This window comes from Bos indicus x Bos taurus, chromosome 22 (genome assembly GCF_003369695.1).
Source record: "Bos indicus x Bos taurus breed Angus x Brahman F1 hybrid chromosome 22, Bos_hybrid_MaternalHap_v2.0, whole genome shotgun sequence".
Classification (NCBI taxonomy): domain Eukaryota; kingdom Metazoa; phylum Chordata; class Mammalia; order Artiodactyla; family Bovidae; genus Bos; species Bos indicus x Bos taurus.
This window is the reverse complement of record NC_040097.1, coordinates 31,995,926-32,017,421: the sequence shown is the minus strand read 5'-3', so window position 1 is coordinate 32,017,421 and position 21,496 is coordinate 31,995,926. Positions and strand designations below refer to the sequence as shown.

Below are 21,496 nucleotides of genomic sequence, written 5' to 3'. Positions count from 1 at the left end.
AAATATCTATGATTCTATACTGATTTATGACTGAATAAATTAACAAATGGGGGAGAAGAAACACAATATCTCCCACACAAAAGAATTTCAAATAAATTATATACAGATATTCCATACTCCCTGGAGAAGGAAACGGCAATCCACGCCAGTACTCTTGCCTGGGGAATCCCATACAGAGGAGCCTGCTGGGCTCCAGTCCATGGGGTCACTAAGACCTGAACATGGCTGAGTGATTAAGCACGCTCCATCCTCAAGGAGGGGGAACATAACTCCCCACTCCTTACGTGGCAGCTGTGTACAGTGTCTTCCTTCTAAAGAGTACGGTATGGAGACAGGGAAAGAGTAAGTCTAGAAACAACGTCTCAGCCAGGTGACCAAGGCCAACATTCACGTTGATAGTATATACACTTGATATGATGTGATGAAATGGCGCTATATCTCTATGGTTTTTCTCCTGATAATTCATAACCCCGGAGTCACCCTGAGTAAAATATCAGACACCTTCCAATAGTGAAGCATCTTACAAAATACCTGACTAGTGCTCTTCAGAACTCTCAAGGTCATCAACAAAGAAGGAAAGTCTGAGAAACTGCCACAGCCCAGAGGAGCTCAAAGAGATGTGACAACTAAATGTAATGTGATGTCATAGATAAAATCCTGGAACTGAAAAAGAGCACTAAGTAAAAACTGCTGCTGCTGCTGCTGCTAAGTCACTTCAGTCGTGTCAGACTCTGTGCGACCCCATAGACGGCAGCCCACCAGGCTCCCCCGTCCCTGGGATTCTCCAGGCAAGAACACTGGAGTGGGTTGCCATTTCCTTCTCCAATGCAGCAAAGTGAAAAGTGTGAAGTCGCTCAGTCGTGTCCGACTCTTAGCGACCCCATGGACCGCAGCCCGCCAGGCTCCTTCATCCATGGGATTTTCCAGGCAAGAGTACTGGAGTGGGGTGCCATTGCCTTCTCCAAAGTAAAAACTAAGGTGATCTAAATACACCAAACATTAGTAATAATGTATTGCTATTATTTGGTAAATTACAACAAATGTATCATACCAGTGTAAGATTTTAATCAGAGAGGAAACTGGGTACAAGATACATGGGAAACCTCTGGAGTACATACTCCCCAGTTTTTCCACAAATGTCGCTAAGTCGTGTCCAACTCTTGGACCCCCAAGGACTATGGCCCGACAGGCTCCTCTGTCCATGGAATTCTCCAGGCAAGAATACTGGAGTAGGTTGCCATTTCCTTCTCCAGGGGATCCTCCCAACCCAGGAATTGAACCCGAGTTTCCTGCATTGCAGGACAGAAGAAAATGGCTCAGACGGTAAAGCGTCTGCCTACAGTGCAGGAGACCTTGGTTCGATCCCTGGGTTGGGAAGATCCCCTGGAGAAGAAAATGGCAACCCACTCCAGTACTCTTGCCTGGAGAAATCCATGGATAGAGGAGCCTGGTAGGCTACAGTCCATGGGCCTGCAAAGAGTCGGACACGACTGAGCGACTTCACTTTCACTTTCTCCTGCATTGCAGGCAGATGATTTACCAACTGAGCTATGAGGGAAGCCCTCTAAAAAAATTAAAACCTATTAAAAGAAAAATATTCCCTTTCTTGAAAGGATGTTACTATTAGAGATCCTCCCTAAAAGGTGTAAGATTGTTTTGAATATTATTAAGTCATATGCAATTTTATAATAGAAGCAAAGTCTTAGTATAGTGCTGGCATAAAGGGGGTGCTGCATTCATTCACTCATTAGTTCACTCAGCCAATATTTACTGAGTACCTACTGAGAGCTTATCTCTGTTCTAGGTGCCAGCTGTAAATTGATTAACAAGACATGAAGCGTGCATGAAGGGGGAAGGAGCAAAGTAGTATTTTCATATAATGATGAGTGCTATTTAAAAAAATAAATAAATAAGAGCAAGGAGTTAGAGGATGATCGGCAGGGTCCCAGCTGGGAAGACTCCTCTGAGGCGAAAACCTGAAAGCATAAACCTGAGAGAAATGAGGAAGCTAGCCACACAAGGACAGTAGCAAAGAACATTTCAGCATAGGAAAAAGTAAGCAGTGCTGGCCAGAGTGGCTGAAGCAGAGTGAGTCAAGTGGGGAGGGACAGGAGATGAGGTCAGAGAGCTAAATGGGCCTGAAATAGGGTTCAAAGGCCACACTAAGAAACTGAATTTTACTGTGTATGATGTGAAGTTAGTGACTGGAACCAGCAAACTTTCTGTCATATTAAAGATTATTTCAGCAGCTGTATAGAAAATGGACTGTAGAGGGCGCTAGAGTGGACACCCCAAGTCAAAGAAGCTACTGTAGTTCAGTTCAGTTCAGTTCAGTCGCTCACTCGTGTCCGACTCTTTGCAACCCCATGAATCGCAGCACCCCAGGCCTCCCTGTCCATCACCAACTCCCGGAGTTCACTCAAACTCACGTCCATCGAGTCGGTGATGCCATTCAGCCATCTCATCCTCTGTCGTCCCCTTCTCCTGCCCCCAATGCCTCCCAGCATCAGAGTCTTTTCCAATGAGTCAACTCTTCACATGAGGTGGCCAAAGTACTGGAGTTTCAGCCTCAGCATCATTCCTTCCAAAGAACACCCAGGACTGATCTCCTTTAGAATGGACTAGTTGGATCTCCTTGCAGTCCAAGGGACTCTCAAGAGTCTTCTCTAACACCGCAGTTCAAAAGCATCAATTCTTTGGCACTCAGCCTTCTTCACAGTCCAACTCTCACATCCATACATGACCACAGGAAAAACCATAGCCTTGACTAGACGAACCTTTGTTGGCAAAGTAATGTCTCTGCTTTTCAATATGCTATCTACGTTGGTCATAACTTTCCTTCCAAGGAGTAAGCATCTTTTAATTTCCTGGCTACAATCACCATCTGCGGTGATTTTGGAGCCCCCAAAAATAAAGTCTGCCACTGTTTCCACTGTTTCCCCATCTATTTCCCATGAAGTGATGGGACCAGATGCCATGATCTTCGTTTTCTGAATGTTGAGCTTTAAGCCAACTTTTTCACTTTCCTCTTTCACTTTCATTAAGAGGCTTTTTAGTTCCTCTTCACTAAGCGAAAAGCAAAGGAAAAAAGTAAAGATATAAGCATCTGAATGCAGAGTTCCAAAGAATAGCAAGAAGAGATAAGAAAGCTACTGCAGTGGTCCATGCCAAACCATGGTGTTCAGGAGCTGGGTGGCAACCATGAAAGTAGTAGAAATGGTGGGACTGGGGTTATACTTTGAGATAAAACCAAGAGGACTTACTAAATGAATACACGGAGAGGGTGAAAGAGGGGACTCATGGAGCAATCAACAAAAATGAATGTGAAACTAGAATCTGCACTCACAGTGACCAAGTATCATAGATGGTCCTCAAGATCTGGAGATCTGTAATGTGCTCTGGGGTGACCAGTTAATTATAGGTTGGCCACAGACCTGGCATTTTGCTGTATAACATAATCCCTCTTTAGTGAGACCTTTATTCAGGTTTGAACCCTCTGAGAGACTTCTCTCAGAGACCAAAGGGAACTGCAGAAAGTGCTGTGTCTTGATGAGCAAATATGCTCGCCTCCTCTCACTGGGGCAGCTGTGAAGGCTGTCAAATATGTAGTGTGTTTTTGTGTTGTCATCCGTCTTCCAAACTCCACCTACCATTGCACAATGAGTACCTGGCTCAGGACACATGTGCAATAAACATCTGCTGAATGACTGTGGTACAAAATCACAGAGGGGCTTAGAAGTAGCCCAAGTCTCCCTTAGAAGCCATATTTTTATGGCTTCTAGAGAAAACAGCACTATCCAGGCTAAATCAAAAGACAAAGAATAGAAGTTCAGGAGAGGGTGGAGGCTGACTAATCAGCAGGAGTTCTAGGTTACGGCCAATAAATGAGAAACAGAGTGATTTTGCAAGACACAACAAAAAGGGCTAAGTAACATTCCTTGCTGGGATTTTGCAGCTGAACTTGATGATCTCATCACAGGACGGTCAAATGGCAGAGCTGAAAGAGATCTTAGAAAATTTGTGGATCGACTCTCATTTGACAGATATAGAAATTAGGGTGAAATGGTTCCAGAGTAGAACCCAATCCTCTGGACTCCAGATGACAAATTCTTTTTCCTATTACACTGATGGGCAGTTATATTAAACTTCCTCTTCTGTAGGCAGGCTCAAAGGGTATTCAGAAGCAAGCTGGAGAGACAGTCTTCTGAAATCAAATCTAATGTAAAGTTCTCATTTTAGGATTCAGTTGCATGAAAAAAAAAAATGATCCCTCTTGATAAACTTTTCCTCTTATCATTCAAAGAAAATAACACAGCCCATCATGGTTCCCTTTTTGACATGGCTGCCAGGAAGCTTAGAGCTAAATTGAACACTTAATCCTCACAACAATAGTGGCCTTAGTTTTAGACAAACAGTACTTATTTCCCACCTCCTCTTTATGACTTTTCATGTTTCGTAAGTATTTCAATGGCCTTATTGTATATGTGTTAGTTACTGTTAGTCGTCTCAAATTTGTTTTGGAAGTCAGCCAGGTCTAAATCACCAAAAAAAAAAAGAAGGAAGATTTCATTTCTCTTGTGCCCTGGAACCACTACTTAGAGTGTGGTGTCCGTTTTCAGATTCCACCCTTGACTTAAAAGCTCAGACCTCACCTCCTGGCTTTATATTTATGGAAAGCGGAGCCCACCACAGGACAGATTGCATACAAATGACTACTTATAAAATTGTAGGGTCTGCCTGCTAACTAGGCAAATCCCTGGAAACGTCTCTGAAATGAAAACAAGATGTGGAAGGAGAATGCCATGCTTGCTGTGCTGACGTGGCAGGAGTTCATTTACACCATGACCCTGCAGGGAGCAGTAGAGCCCTGGAAGGATGGTCAGCAGGTGGTGGACTGGGTCTCATCCAGCCCCACCATTTCTGCTGACTACTCCCCAGGCCTGAGATACCGGATCACGCATGTAGCCTCCATCTCTTCTGGATTCTAGCCACATCGAGAGATTAAAGCACTCATTTTCTGAAAATACGAGGCTTACTTTTCCCTCCCTAAAATGAAATTCCTCCTAAACCACAAAAATTTAACCCAGGCAGGATTAGGAAAGCAACAAAGGCATCCTTGCAAAGATCTTTCCTCCTGCTCCCTTACTGCTTCTGTCACCATTCCTGTCCAGGTAGCAAGAGAAACCTTAAGACGTCCCCCAAAACGTCAACTTTGCCAGAGGGCTTTCACATTTATGCATTTGAGCCTGAGACTTCCTGTGGCGTTTTTGTTTTTCACTCTTTCCTGACTTTAAAAATTTTGTTCTTTATTCTTATGGTGTTGGCCATGATTTCCACGATAATCTACCAGATATGTTCGGAAGAAAAATGACTTCAGGAGGTGCTGTTGCTCATGGAAATAGTCCTTCCTGAAAACATCCATTTGGATTCTGCTGGTGATCGCTTCTGAGTCAGAGCCAATTTGTTCAGATAGAGACAAGAAGATACTGCCCCAGTGTTCCCAACACCTTGAAGGATGAAGACAGTTCCAAAAATTGGTCACATTTCTTTAGAAAAAATCTCAGGAAAATGATGAATGCAGGCAAGCCTCATGTATGACATGTGCACTGGTACTAAATGGCTCAACCTGGACCCAGACTGTTGGGATATTTAACCTCACCTTGGAAACGGAGACAAATTGCTAAACCTTGTGTAATATTTTCCTCATCTGTAAAATGGGGATAATATTAGTGCTTGATTAGTGCTTACTTAGAGCAGGCTCTCAAAGTTTGGTGTGCATCAGAAACAAGAGGAGGGCTTATTACAACACAGATTACTGACCTCATCCTCCTGATTTCTTACTCAGAGGGTCTAGGGGTGGGGTGGGAGAGGGGAGGGGTAAGACTGCATTTCTAACAAAGCCCCAGGTAAAGCTGGTGCTGCTGGTTCAAAGAGCCCTCTGGGAGAACCACTATCATAGGGTTATGGTACTGATGGTATAATTAAGAATCATAACCTGCATTAACAATGACTTTTAACATACTGAGGTTAACACTATGCCTCGTAAAAAGTTAGCCATGACAAATGGTTTCCAATCTTATTACCTTCCAAGTTGTCCCATCAACTTACAAATCACGGCAAACTTGTAGTTAAACTGTATTAGAACCCATTACAAAAAACCTTAGTACCTAGAAGGGAAAACCCTATTTAGTTCCTAACAGAAATATCCTTACAGAGCAAATACATTCATAAGAGGTTATAAATGTTTCCAAGTACTCAAAAACAATTCTATAGATCATTGGGTATTTTGCTCCTAAAACTCATCCCTACTCATTTGTACATCTCTTACCAGGCAGAAGAGAATGCTGACACAGCTACTTTCTGAGGTCTCCTGACTTTTCTCTCATAGTAAAAACGTCAAACCAGATTTAGTCACTATGGTCAAAAAGAAGTCTTCCAGTCGTTTCAAGTCATTAGGGAGCCCAGCAAACGTGGACGTTGCAACTGGCAGTTAGAAACATCAACAGCCTCAAAAGGGTAGAGGAAACAGACGGTTACAAGACAGGGGGATTGTTAAAAAGCTCTCTCCACAACAAAGGAAATGAACGCAAATCCCTAACCTGCAGGCGTTCCAGCGACCCTAAGGCCAAGATAAAACTCTCTGATGAAAAGCTGTGGCGGGTTAAGCTCTGTGTAAAGAAAGAGGATATCAAACAGAATGTTGATGGCTAAGACGTTTTCCTTGCAGGACTCTGACCATAGAGTAGTCTGGAAAAGAAGGAATAACAAGGAACCCCCCACTGTCTTTCCCGTGCCACGCATCACTCCTTCCTAGGAGAACACTTCTTTTTAACACCCTCAGGTAGATTGCCTCTTCTGTTCTAAGCACAGGGCAATTCGAGGTTCAATAAGAAACAGCCAGTACTTAGCAAAAATCTACCTTTTCCAACTCAATCAGATCTAAGTTTTTGGTTTTAAAAAAAATCTCCAGTGAAATATGAGAGTTAGATAAAGCATTCTTGCATCGCGATGGCTTTTGAGAAATTAAACAAAGGGCGCAAGTTTGGAAAAATGAAAATATACGCTTTTGCCCGGGGAAGTTAAGAATGCAACATGCCAATCATTTCCCCTGACACTTCCCTTTCCAAAAGGTACGTGATGACTAGCACTGCGCTGTTAACAGGATTCCAAGAAGACGATTTTTCATTTCTAGCAGGGTAAGACATAAAAGTGGGCAGCCCGTGGGTGAACTTGGAGTTTGTCCCTCCAGCCCACAGCCTCCCTTGGACTTGACACGGGTGGAGGGAGGGAGACACGGGTCCACAGATGGGATTCTGGGGCTGCCACGACTCACCTCGCCGACTTCCTCAGGCTCACGGCGCCCCGACGGCCGGCTCGGGGGCGCAGACGCGGAGGCCGGCGCCGACGAGCGCTCAGGCCGGCCCCCGGGAGGGCGCTCCAGCCAGGGAGGCGCGCGGGGGCCGGCGCGGCGCGGCGCGGCGGGGTGGATGCGGGGCGCGAGAGGGGCGCTGGGGGTGCGGCGCGGCCGGCGCGCAGGGACAGAAGCGCCAGCAGGAGCGCGGCCAGCGCGAGCAGGAGCAGCGCCGCCGCCTTGTTGCGGAGCTTCATGGTGCGGCGCGGCGGCGGCGGCCCCCGGGCGACCGGGCCCCTCTGAGCATCGCGCCGCCCCGGGCGGCGGGGCGAGGGCAGCGGCGCGCGGCGGCCGCCTCCTCCGCCCGCCCGCCGGGGACTGGGGTCCCGGCGGCCGACGGGCGGGCGGGCGGGCGGGCGCGCGACGGAGGAGGAAGAGGAGGGAGGGAGAGAGGGGGAGGCGTGAGCCGGCCCGAGGAGGGGCAGCCCGCGCCTACCGTACTGTGTGGAGTAGCTGCCCGTTTGCCCACCCGCCGGCAGTGAGGCGCTCGGTCTTCTGGTAGGGCCGCCTCAAAACCCCTTACTCCTCCATCCATCCATCCATCCATTCACCCATTCTCTCCCACTCCGTTCCATTCCCTCGTTTACTTCCTTATTTCACTCATTCAGGTACTCTTCCATTCCATCCCCTGTTCATTATATTCCCTCATTATCCCATGCATTTCCCCCGTCATTTATTTTTATCCATCTAACCGCTCACTCGAGCACCTATCCACAAGTCCAATCAGGCCGGAACATCCCTGTCCCCCTTGGCCTTGTAGGGCCTGGCACTTGATAGATGGCTGTACGATAACACGACTCCAGCTCCATATAGCCTAAACAAGTTACAGAGCGAATTTTAGAGTCTGGGTTTGAAATCTGACTCTACACCTCACTGACTAGGTGATCTTGGGGAACTTGCGGAGCTATCTTGAGCCTTTATTTCCCTTCATGCAAACTGGGATTGTATTGCTCTTCTCCACAGGGGTGTTTAGTGGGCTTTTCTTAAACAAAGCATTCGAAGAAACTCACACAGTGCTTAGCTCACAACTGGTGCTCAATAAAACTTATGTGATAATTAGTACAACAAAACAGAGCTTGTCATATATACATAAATGCACGCTTTCTGACATAGATTTGAGATAGAGTAATAAGTTCACAACCCAGTGTAGAAATGCATTCTTCTGAGACTTTAACAGCCAGAATTATCAGACCAAGTTTCTGGAAGTTTCTAACTCTTCTTCCAGGGCATTCCATCATAAACCTGTACCATGAGGACTCCTCCTCTTACTATTTATCGTGAACTGCTAGCCAGTGTTCTATTAACTTTCTTTTCAGCTTGGCCATGGAACAAAGAACACTAGTTATGGCAATGTCTCTGAGATTCTACAGGATTCCATGTTGCCTTCTAAATCACCTAAAATTCAATTATATTCCAAATGGTTCTCATATTAGCATTACATTTTAATTCTTTGAGAGATTCTGTTGTATTGAAAGTTCTAGGAATGAGAACATATAAACACCTGGAACCTCTGGTCAAGCAGGCACCTGGGAGATGGCAGGATGCGGGCTCAGGGTGTGTGTGGCAGATGTTGCAGCTGAGTGAGCACAAAAAATTCATAGATTCTCACTGAGAGTGAGGTGCTGTCTCAGTAAGATGCATTTTGGAACTATGGAAAGGATGTTTTGTGTCTCAATAACTGGAAGATTCTACTGGCACATGCTAAACCTCCTACAATGCTAGGACACTCCAGTAACACAAAAAATCATTCTGGGTTGGGACTTCTTTGGTGGCCCAGTGGTTAAGACTCTGTGCTTCCACTGCAGGGGGCAGGGATTTCATCCTTGGTCAGGGAACTAGATCCTACATGCCACAGCCAAGACCTGGTGCAGCCAAATAAATAAATAAAATATTTTTTAAGAAAAAGAAATGTTTTGGACCAACTGCCAACGTGGCGATGTTGTGGAAAAACATTGGGTTAGGCTAAGGCTTGATGTTCAGGCCTTCCAAGTTCAGAAATGACCATTATTATATTGGTATGTGGCCAAGCAAAGCAACAATTTCCAAACTCTGTCTTGCCTCCTCTCTTCCTCAAGGAGACATGTGCAACAAGAATAAAATGAGGCCAAATCACACTTGACTAGCAGTTAAGGTTTTGGTCTCAAATACCAAAATAGAACTTGGGCAAGCTAGGTTTGAACAAACATAGGACCCTGATTTATTCAGCCTTGCTGGAACAAAGGAAAGGCCTGATTTACTTCCTTTCCCTGAGTTCAAATTCATGTTTTGGTTACTGCTCTGACATCTAATGTCATGGAAAAAGGGTTCCAGATACATTGTCTAGGATTTACCCAATTTTTCACCTGGATGTCTAATATACCAAATGCTTTTTTTATTTTGTCTCTCTGTCCCAGGAATCTGTTCTTCCACTGGGAATTTTGACATGTCTAGATACCCATTTGCTCAAGCCAGAAATTAGGTAGGAAGCATCCTTGGTTTCTCTGCTTACCTCACACTTGTATTAGTTATCTATTGTTGCATAACAAACCCCCAAATTTGGTGGCTTAATACACATGCAGGGACTTCCCTGGTGGTCCAGTGGTTAAGACTCCACCTTCCAATGCAGGGGATGTGGGTTTGATCTCTGGTCAGGAAACTAAGATTCCACATACAACTCAGCTCACATGGTGCAACTAAGCCCACATGCCTCAACTAAGACTAGACACAGCTAAATAAATAAGTATTTTTTAAAAAGATATTATACACATACAATCTCATGCTTTCTGTGGGTAAGAATCCAGAAGAGTATAGCTGGGTTCTCTGCTTCACAGGCTCTCAAAAGCTGTAATCAAAGTGTTGGCCCAGGTGTGGTAGTCTCAACTGAAGGCTCAACTGGGAAAGGATCTGCTTCTAAAATTCACATGGTTGTTGAAGGGGGTGGTTTCTTTCAGGTCATTGTATTGAGAATTTCAGGTCATTGTTTCTTTCAGGTCATTGTTTTGATGACTCTTTGCCAGAGACTGCCCTACATGCCTTGCCAGGTGGCTCTCTCTATCAGGGTAAGGACATCAGAAGAGCTAGAGAGAGAACACAGAAGTGACAGTCTTATTATCTATTTTAGGAAGTGACATTCCATCGCAATGCTGTGTTCTTCTTATTGGAAACACGGCATTAAACCCATTCTACCCTTAAGTGGCTTCCCTGGTGGCTTAGACGGTAAAGCGTCTGCCTGCAATGTGGGAGACCCGGGTTCGATTCCTGGGTTGGGAAGATCCCCTGGAGAAGGAAATGGCAATCTACTCCAGCACTCTTGCAGTCTTGCCTGGAAAATCCCATGGACAGAGGAGCCTGATAGGCTACAGTCCATGGAGTCGCAAAGAGACTCCAAAGAGTTGGACACGACTAAGCGACTTCACTTTCACTTTCACCCTTAAGTGGAGAGGATCACACGAGGGCCTGAATACCAGGATTACTGGGAAGTGTTTTAGAAGGCTGCCTCCCTTACCTCCCATATCTGAGAGTCAGCAAGTTCTGTCAACTCTGCCTCCTAGCTGCAGTTGGCATCTGTCCACTTTTCTCCTGAGTTGTCAATAAGGATTATTTGACAAGACCAAACCTTGCCCAGTTCCTCATGGTCTTGTTCTCATTGTATTTCATATAAATTATTCCCACTCCACCCCTCGCTACTTTAAATTATATGATGTAGCTCTTTTGTGGCCTAGAAACCTCCTGGCTTTTCCCCATGCCTTCTTCCAATCCTTAAACCAGAATAATTTTTAAAAAATATATACTGAGTCCTATTTCTCCTCTTGGGCTTCCCTGGTGACTCAGCTGGTAAAGAGTCCACCTGCAATGCAGGAGACCTGGGTTCGATCCCTGGCTTGGGAAGATACCCTGGAGCAGGGAACAACTACCCACTCCAGTATTCTGGCCTGGAGAATTCCGTGGACTGTATAGTCAGTCCACAGAGTTGCAAAGAGTCAGACATGCCTGAGTGACTTTCAGTTTCCCTTTCACCTCTGCTTATAACTCTTCAGGGATGGCAACAAATTATTAGAAATAATGCCAAAGGCACAATCCATGAAAGAAATTATTGATAAGCTAGATTTTATTATAATTAAAAACTTCTGTGAAAGACAAATGCAAGAGAATTGGAAGATAAGCTACAGACTGAAAGAAAAGATTTGCAAAAGACATATCTGACAAAGGACTGTTATTCAAAACATGCAAAGAGCTCTTAAAACTCAGCAATAAGAGAAACAACCTGATTTAAAAATGGGCTGAAGACCTTAATGGACACTTCATCACAGGTGATATACAGATAGCAAGTAAATGAATGAAAAGATGCTCCACATTCTGTCACTGCTGCTGCTGCTGCTAAGTCGCATCAAGTTGTGTCTGACTCTGTGCCACCCCATGGACAGCAGCCCAGCAGGCTCCTCTGTCCACAGGATTCTCCAGGCAAGAATACTGGAGTGGGTTATTCTGTCACTGCTGCTGCTGCTGCTGCGTCTCTTCAGTTGTGTCCGACTGTATGCGACCCCATAGACAGCAGCCCACCAGGCTCCCCCTTCCCTGGGATTCTCCAGGCAAGATCACTGGAGTGGGTTGCCACTGGGGAAATGCAAATTAAAACAATGAGATATGACTACACACCTATTAGAATGGCCAAAATCTGGCACGACCAAATGCACATGTCTGGCACGACTGACATGACCAAATGCACGTGTATGGCACGCCCGACACGACGAAATGCTAACGGGGATGTAGACCAAGAGGGACACTCGTGCACTTCTGGTGGGAATGCGAAATGATACAGCTTCTTTGGAAGACAGTTACAAAATTAAACATACCCTTACCATACAATCCAGCAGTCTTGCTCCTTGGTATTTATTTAACTTATGTCTGTACAATAACCTGCACTTGAGTGCAGGTTATTAGTAATTAGTAATAGCGGCTTTATTAGTAACTGTGAGAACTTAGAGGCAACCAAAATGTCCCTCAGCAGGTGATGGACAAATAAACTGTGGTGCATCCGTCACTTTGGGTGATGATGGTGTGCCAGTGTGTCTTCATCAGGTGAAAGCATGTACCCTCTGGTGCTGAGATGTTGGTGGAGAGAAGGCTGTGTATGTGAGGAAGCAGTAAGTGTGTCAGAATTCTCTGTACTTCCCCTTCAATTTTACAGTGAACCCAAAAATATTGCTCTTAAAAAATCTATTTTTCTTTTTAAAAAACAAGCAGGTAAAGGATTTTTCATGCAAGTGCTCTGACTCTACTGCCTGTGTTGTTAACCCCTCCACCCCCTGCCCCAGAGGATAATGTATATATGTAGCTTGAGCAAAGAGAAGGGTGTAAAGTGATCTGTACAAGATGGTAGCCAATAAGTACCTCAGTGGAGAAGAGAGGAGGCTTAGGGTCATGTCTATATCAGTCAGAAGGAGCAAAAGAGAATCTGACTAACTATGGCTTTTCAAGCTTTAATGGGTGGACACATTATCTGGAGCTCTTGTTAAATGTAGATATCAATGTCGTATATCTGAGCCATGACCCGAGAGTCTGTATTTCTAATAAGCTGTTAAACATTGCTCCTGCTGCTGGTGGTGATTCAACATTTTGAGCAAAGGCTTGAATAATAAAGATATCTCTATCTTACGGAGTAAGAAACCCAGAACAGATGGAGGACAGGGTTGGAAGGAAATGTTTTCACTGAAAACCTGCTGTGAACATTCTTGTATTTGTCCTCTGGTGAGCACGGGAATATGTGTATGTTGGATATATATATTAGGAGGTAAATTGCTGTGTTGCAAGGTAGGCATAAGCTTAGCTTTAATGGATGCTACCCAACAGTTTTTCCTTGTGATTGTGTCAACTGACACACACCTACCCGCAACACGTGAGAGTTCCTTCTGCTAAACATTCTCTCCAAGTGTTTTGTTTTTTTCATTTTAACCACTCTGGAGACTGTGTAGTGGTATTTCAATGTGGTTTTAATTTGCATTTCCCTGAGCACTAATGAAGTTAGCATCTTTTCATGTATGCACTGGCCAATTAGACCTCTTATTTTATGAAATTTCTGGTCCAGTCTTTTGCTCATTTTTCTGTTGAGTTGCCTTTGATTGATTTGTGCTGGTGCTGGTGCTAAGTCACTTCAGTCGTGTGCAACCCCATAGACGGCAGCCCACGAGGCTCTGCCATCCCTGGGATTCTCCAGGCAAGAACACTGGAGTGGGTTGACATTTCCTTCTCCAATGCAGGAAAGTGAAAAGTGAAAGTGAAGTTGCTCAGTCGTGTCAAACTCGTAGCAACCCCATGGACTGCAGCCTACCAGGCTCCTCCATCCATGGGATTTTCCAGGCAAGAGTACTGGAGTGGGAATCTGCATAAACAAACCTTATCAATAAATATAGTTTCATTTTAAAATGTAAATCTTTGGCTCCCTTGGCATTTATTCTGGGTGAGTTTGGGCCCAACCTTATTTTGTCTTCATATGGTTTTCTCAACACTTAAACTGCACAGTCCCTCTTTCCCCATCAATTCTAGATGCCACCTTGGTCATGTGCTGCATCCCTAGGAGTATTTTTGGATATCTTGGAATTTTCTATCCCATTCTGCTTCTCTGTCTCCCATGTTAGCATGCAGTTTTATTTCCTTAGAATGATGACACGTTTACATATTTAGCAGGATGAGTTCCATTGTTTTAGAGCTTCCCACACCATTCTTATTTATTTTTCCATATGAACTCAGAACTAGCTTTCTCATTCTAAAATTCAAAAAAAGCTTTATTGGTATTAATAAAAATTTATAAATTAACTTACAATGAATTAACATTTCCACGATGTTGTTTTCCTAGTGGAGTATAATTAAATGTCCCTTATTGGTTCAGTTGCTCCCCTGGAGAAGGGAACAGCTACCCACTTCAGTATTCTGGCCTGGAGAAATCCATGAACTGTATAGTCCATGGGGTTGAAAAGAGTCGGACATGACTGAGTGACTTTCACTTTCTTATTGGTTCAAATGTTATTTGGTATCCTTTGAGGATGCATAGACTTCTCTTGATATGTGTCACTGACCTGGTGGGAAAACAAGGAAAATCTCTGAAGCCAAGAAACTGTAAGAAGGTAAGAAACCCAAGAGATTATTCAGCATTGTAGTGAAATTTTTCTTTGGATGGGAAATAAAACCTAGAACCTAAACAAGTTGTGAAGTTAGAATGGCGACATTTGAATAAACTGGGTTCCCCAAAGAATGACTCTGGGACTCTAACAGTCAAAGCTATATAAGGCAACACTCAACTGAGTGATAGTGTTCTATCAGGTCCATCCCTAGAATTCTCAGGGTCTGGGGTGAGACTAAAATCAGAGAACCACCATTATAGCACAGGGAACTCTACTCAACATTCTGTAATAACCTATTTGGGAAAAGAATTTGAAAAAGAATAGATGCATGTATATGTATAACTGATTCACTTTGCTATACACCTGAAACTAACACAATATTGTTAATCAACCAGCATTACTGTTTAGTCACTAAGTTGTGCCTGACTCTTTTGCAACCCCATGGACTGTAGCCCGCTGGGCTCCTCTGTCCATGGGATTTTCCAGGCAAGAACACTGGAGTGGGTTGCCATTTCCTTCTCAAGGAGATCTTCCCAACCCAGGTATCAAACCACATCTCCTGCATTGCAGGCATATTCTTTACTGCTGAGTCACCTGGGAATCCCACACTCCAATATAATATAAAAATTTAAAAAAAAAAAATGGAGACCCACCTATCCTTTGCTTAAATATTTACAGGTCAAACTAACCACTGTCAAATAGCATATGTTCTATGCTCCTGCATGGCAAATGTGTTTTGATAGCAACCTTCAAGTCCAGGAGGAACTTCAAGATTTCTACACATATGCTTGGAGGTGGCGGAGTGCAAGTACCTAGCCCCAGTCTTGAGCTCATCCCCTCTTCCCTCCACCTGTACCCAAATGCCCAAGCTTCATCCACTCTCCTGCAAATACCTGCCTTTTGGCCACCCTCAAGCCTAAGGGCATGTATGCTAGGGGCAGTTTGTCTTCAGGAGGACCACTCAACAAAGAGGCCTGCACCAAGATAGGTCTCAGGACCCTTTAGATAGGGAATTGCAGAGTCTTGGATATCCAGGGTATATTCCAGGCCGAGGAGGAGCCAGGGCTCTGGATGGGCTCTGCCTGAGAAGGGCCAGAGTGGGACCCAATAAAACAGGGGGCCTAGCAGGAGCCATTAGACCCGAGGTTTGAGGATAGTAGAGGTCTGTCTACTAGGAATGTCTTAGCAGAAACTGGAACAGACTGTACAGCTATGACATAGGACTTTGGATGTCTCGGGAGATACTAGTGTGGAGAGACAACTGTGTCTGAGGACCATGCGGGACTGGACAACTGTGTGTATCTGAACAGACACAACTCCAAGGTTCAGATGCTTCCTCAGGCCCACCCCACTCTACTCAGTTTTGTGATTCTTGGAAAACTTCCTAGAGGTAAAATGACACCTTGGGGTGAATTAGGCAGGTAGAGAAAAACCTGAAGCCCTTGAGTCTACTCCAAAGAGATTAAGGAAAAACTCTGAAGTGACTGGGTTGGCCACAAATTGATTTGGCAAACTGCTGCTAGACAAAGAAATTAAATTCAGACAAAGAAGAATCAAAGTTACATTTTTTCACACCTGAGTTGTGTGCATTGAAAGTTCATACCTAATACAGCTTGTACTGGTGCTTCTTGGGTTCACTAGGGTTTTAAGATCCATCTAATTTTTTTAAATTAATTTTTATTGCAGTATAGTTGCTTTACAATGTTATGTTAGTTTCTTCTGTACAGCAAAATGAATCAGTCATACATATACATATATTCCCCTCTCTTTTGGATTTCTTTCCCATTCAGGTCACCGCAGTGCATAAAGTAGAGTTTCCTGGGCTATACAGGATGCTCTTACTAGTTACCTATATTTTATACATACTATCAATAATGTGAGAGTGAAAGTCGCTCAGCCGTGTCCGACTCTTTGCAACGCCATGGACTATAGAGTCCATGGAATTCTCCAGGCCAGAATACTGGAGTGAGTAGCTTTTCCTTTCTCCAGGGGATCTTCCCAACCCAGGGATCACACCGGCTGAGCCACGAGGAAAGCCCATCAGTAGTGTGTATATGTCAATCCCAATCTCCCAATTCCTCCCACTTCCCCCTTCCTCCCTTGGTATACAAATATTTGTTCTCTACATCTGTGTCTCTATTTCTGCTTGCAAATAAGGTCATCTATACCATTTTATACTCTGGCCACCTGATGCGAAGAACTGACTCATTGGAAAAGATCCCAGTGCTGGGAAAGATTGAAGACAGGAGGAGAAGGGGATGACAGAGGATGAGATGGTTGATTGGCATCACTGACTGGATGGATATGAGTTTGAGCAAGCTCCGGGAGTTCGTGATGGACAGGGAAGCCTGGCATGCTGCAGTCCATGGGGTTGCAGATTCGGACACAACTGAGCCACTGAACTGAACTGATACCATTTTTTTCTAGATTGCACACATATGCATTAATATACAATATTTGTTTTTCTCTGACTTCACTCTATAGATAGTCTCTAGGTCTGTCCATGACTTTACAAATAACCCAAGATCCATCTACTTTTTAGGACAACCTGACTCACAGTTCATGCCCCTCTCACCACAGGAACAGGGGAAGAAGCTCAGAACTCTGGTCTGAATAGAACGTGGTGGTCCTGTGGGGGATTGCATGATGATTGACAACATGGGACCAGAGGGGACTATTGATATATGAATTACAAATAAGTCACTTCAAGGTCACTTCGACCAGTAGTTCTCTTGGTGAAATCAGAAAAAAATTTTGCTATTTAAGTGTGTGAATTTTATCCAAATTTTCAGTGTATACATATTAAATAAAGTTAGACTTCTGAGAATTTTTGCTGTGAAACTGGACAGTACCAAACAAGATAACGTTGAAGGAAGACAGCCTGAGGCCAGGGGCGGTGGCCGGGAGGACCAACCCCACGCCGTGGCTTAAGGGCACAGGAGGGCGTAGAGGAGCTATCCCACATTGAAGGTCAGGAAGGGCGGTGGTGAGGAGATACCCCTCGTCCAAGGTAAGGAGCATTGGCTGCGCTTTGCTGGAGCAGCCGTGAAGAGATACCCCATGCCCAAGGTAAGAGAAACCCAAGTAAGATGGTAGATTTTGCAAGAGGGCATCAGAGGGCAGACACACTGAAACCATACTCACAGAAAACTAGTCAATCTAATCACACTAGGACCACAGCCTTGTCTAACTCAAAGAAACTAAGCCATGCCGGTGGGGCAACCCAAGACGGGCGGGTCATGGTGGAGAGATCTGACAGAATGTGGTCCACTGGAGAAGGGAATGGCAAACCACTTCAGTATTCTTGCCTTGAGAACCCCATGAACAGTATGAAAAGGCAAAATGATAGGATACTGAGAGAGAAACTCCCCAGGTCAGTAGGTGCCCAATATGCTACTGGAGATTAGTGGAGAAATAACTCCAGAAAGAATGAAAGGATGGAGCTAAAGCAAAAACAATACCCAGCTGTGGATGTGACTGGTGATAGAAGCAAGGTCCGATGCTGTAAAGAGCAATATCTCATAGGAACCTGGAATGTCAGGTCCATGAATCAAGGCAAATTGGAAGTGGTCAGACAAGAGATGGCAAGAGTGAATGTTGACATTCTAGGAATCAGCGAACTCAAATGGACTGGAATGGGTGAATTTAACTCAGATGACCAGTATATCTACTACTGTGGGCAGGAATCCCTCAGAAGAAATGGAGTGGCCATCATGGTCAACAAAAGAGTTTGAAATGCAGTACTTGGATGCAATCTCAAAAACGACAGAATGCTCTGTTTGTTTCCAAGGCAAACCATTCAATATCACAATAATCCAAGTCTATGCCCCAACCAGTAATGCTGAAGAAGCTGAAGTTGAACAGTTCTATGAAGACCTACAAGACCTATTAGAACTAACACCCAAAAAAGATGTCCTTTTCATTATAGGAGACTGGAATGCAAAAGTAGGAGGTCAAGAAACACCTGGAGTAATAGGCAAATTTAGCCTTGGAATACGGAATGAAGCAGGGCAAAGACTAATAGAGTTTTGCCAAGAAAATGCACTGGTCATAACAAACACCCTCTTCCAACAACACAAGAGAACACTCTATACATGGACATCACCAGATGGTCAACACCGAAATCAGATTGATTATATTCTTTGCAGTCAAAGATGGAGAAGTTCTATACAGTCAGCAAAAACAAGACCAGGAGCTGACTGTGGCTCAGACCATGAACTCCTTATTGCCAAATTCAGACTTAAATTGAAAAAAGTAGGGAAAACCACTAGACCATTCAGGTATGACCTAAATCAAATCCCTTATGATTATACAGTGGAAGTGAGAAATAGATCTAAGGGCCTAGATCTGATAGATAGAGTGCCTGATGAACTATGGAATGAGGTTCGTGACATTGTACAGGAGACAGGGATAAGACCATCCCCATGGAAAAGAAATGCAAAAAAGCAAAATGGCTGTCTGCGGAGGCCTTACAAATAGCTGTGAAAAGAAGAGAAGTGAAAAGCAAAGGAGCAAAGGAAAGACATAAGCATCTGAATGCAGAGTTCCAAAGAATAGCAAGAAGAGATAAGAAAGCCTTCCTCAGCGATCAATGCAAAGAAATAGAGGAAAACAACAGAATGGAAAAGACTAGGGATCTCTTCAAGAAAATCAGAGATACCAAAGGAACATTTCATGCAAAGATGGGCTCGATAAAGGACAGAAATGGTATGGACCCAACAGAAGCAGAAGATACTAAGAAGAGATGGCAAGAATACACAGAAGAACTGTACAAAAAAGATCTTCATGACCAAGATAATCACGATGGTGTGATCACTCACCTAGAGCCAGACATCCTGTAATGTGAAGTCAAGTGGGCCTTAGAAAGCATCACTACGAACAAAGCTAGCGGAGGTGATAGAATTCCAGTTGAGCTATTCCAAATCCTGAAAGATGATGCTGTGAAAGTGCTGTACTCAATATGCCAGCAAATTTGGAAAACTCAGCGGTGGCCACAGGACTGGAAAGGGTCAGTTTTCATTCCAATCCCAAAGAAAGGCAATGCCAAAGAATGTTCAAATTACTGCACAATTGCACTCATCTCACATGCTAGTAAAGTAATGCTTAAAATTCTCCAAGCCAGACTTCAGCAATATGTGAACCGTGAACTTCCTGATGTTCAAGCTGGATTTAGAAAAGGCAGAGGAACCAGAGATCAAATTGCCAACATCCACTGGATCATCGAAAAAGCAAGAAAGTTCCAGAAAAACATCTATTTCTGCTTTATTGACTATGCCAAAGCCTTTGACTGTGTGGATCACAATAAACTGTGGAAAATTCTGAAAGAGATGGGAATACCAGACCACCTGATCTGCCTCTTGAGAAATTTGTATAAAGGTCAGGAAGCAACAGTTAGAACTGGACATGGAACAACAGACTGGTTCCAAATAGGAAAAGGAGTTCTTCAAGGCTGTATATTGTCACCCTGTTTATTTAACTTATATGCAGAGTACATCATGAGAAACGCTGGACTGGAAGAAACACAAGCTGGAATCAAGATTGCCAGGAGAAATATCAATAACCTCAGATATGCAGATGACACCACCCTCATGGCAGAAAGTGAAGAGGAACTCAAAAGCCTCTTGATGAAAGTGAAAGAGGAGAGTGAAAAAGTTGGCTTAAAGCTTAACATTCAGAAAACGAAGATCATGGCATCCGGTCCCACCACTTCATGGGAAATAGATGGGGAAACAGTGGAAACAGTGTCAGACTTTATTTTTCTGGGCTCCAAAATCACTACAGATGGTGACTGCAGCCATGAAATTAAAAGACGCTTACTCCTTGGAAGGAAAGTTATGACCAACCTAGATAGCATATTGAAAAGCAGAGACATTACTTTGCCAACAAAGGTTCGTCTAGTCAAGGCTATGGTTTTTCCTGTGGTCATGTATGGATGTGAGAGTTGGACTTAAAGCTAAGCGCCAAAGAATTGATGCTTTTGAACTGTGGTGTTGGAGAAGACTCTTGAGAGTGTCTTGGACTGCAAGGAGATCCAACCAGTCCATTCTGAAGGAGATCAGCCCTGGGATTTCTTTGGAAGGAATGATGCTAAAGCTGAAACTCCAGTACTTTGGCCACCTCATGTGAAGAGCTGACTCATTGGAAAAGACTGTGATGCTGGGAGGGATTGAGGGCAAGAGGAGAAGGGGATGACAGAGGATGAGATGGCTGGATGGCATCACTGACTCGATGGACATGAGTCTGGGTGAACTCCGGGAGTTGGTGATGGACAGGGAAGCCTGATGTGCTGCGATTCATGGGGTCGCAAAGAGTCAGACATGACTGAGCGATGATGTGATCTGATCTGATCTGAATGCTGCTCTGTGTTATCATGCTCCAGTCAGTTCTGATTACAGCAAGATGGTACTGGCACTTGAAGTCATGTGATGACATAGAGTAGAAACCTAAGAAATGATTCTGGACAGTGTTCATCTGTACTGTGAATTAAAGAATGCTTTTTGAGTCAGTGTGGAAGGATGGCTTCGGTGTAAACAAGTGCCAAAATACTTTCAGAATGGACTACAAAGTTGAATATAAACAATCAACCATAAAGAGCTGAAAGAAAACAGAAGTAAATAGTTTCATGAATTTAGTTTGAAGACAGCTTTTGTGAGCATAGCCAAAGTCATTCTTGTTTATAGTGGCCAAGAAATTGGATGCAACTGAATTATATAATCACTGGAATAAAATTTTTATCAAATCAGATAAACAAATAATGATACATTGATTCAATATAATGTAGTCACATAGAAAGGTTTTTCATGACATAATTAGTTTTAAAATGAGCTATCAAAAAAGTATGTACTGTTTAACTTTATTATAAGAAAAAACTATACATAATACTTAGCTAAAAAGTGTAGAACATTAATACTCTGGTTATCTCTCACTGGTTAATTTATATTTTTCCTGTTTTTCTGTATTTTCTTATTTAAATAAACAATCTCCACAA

The 21,496-nt window shown here is 43.8% G+C and overlaps 1 protein-coding gene across 1 annotated transcript in view; it reads right to left on the bottom strand.

Moving 5' to 3' along the window:
* Positions 1-7,665, bottom strand: part of GXYLT2 (glucoside xylosyltransferase 2) — an 85,557-nt gene extending 77,892 nt beyond the window's left edge. The window contains exon 1 of the mRNA XM_027522714.1: positions 7,334-7,665. Coding sequence (XP_027378515.1) covers positions 7,334-7,608 — 275 coding nt within the window. The 5' untranslated portion in view covers positions 7,609-7,665. The remainder of the gene's footprint in view (positions 1-7,333) is intronic.
* Between the last annotated feature and the right edge of the window lie 13,831 nt (positions 7,666-21,496).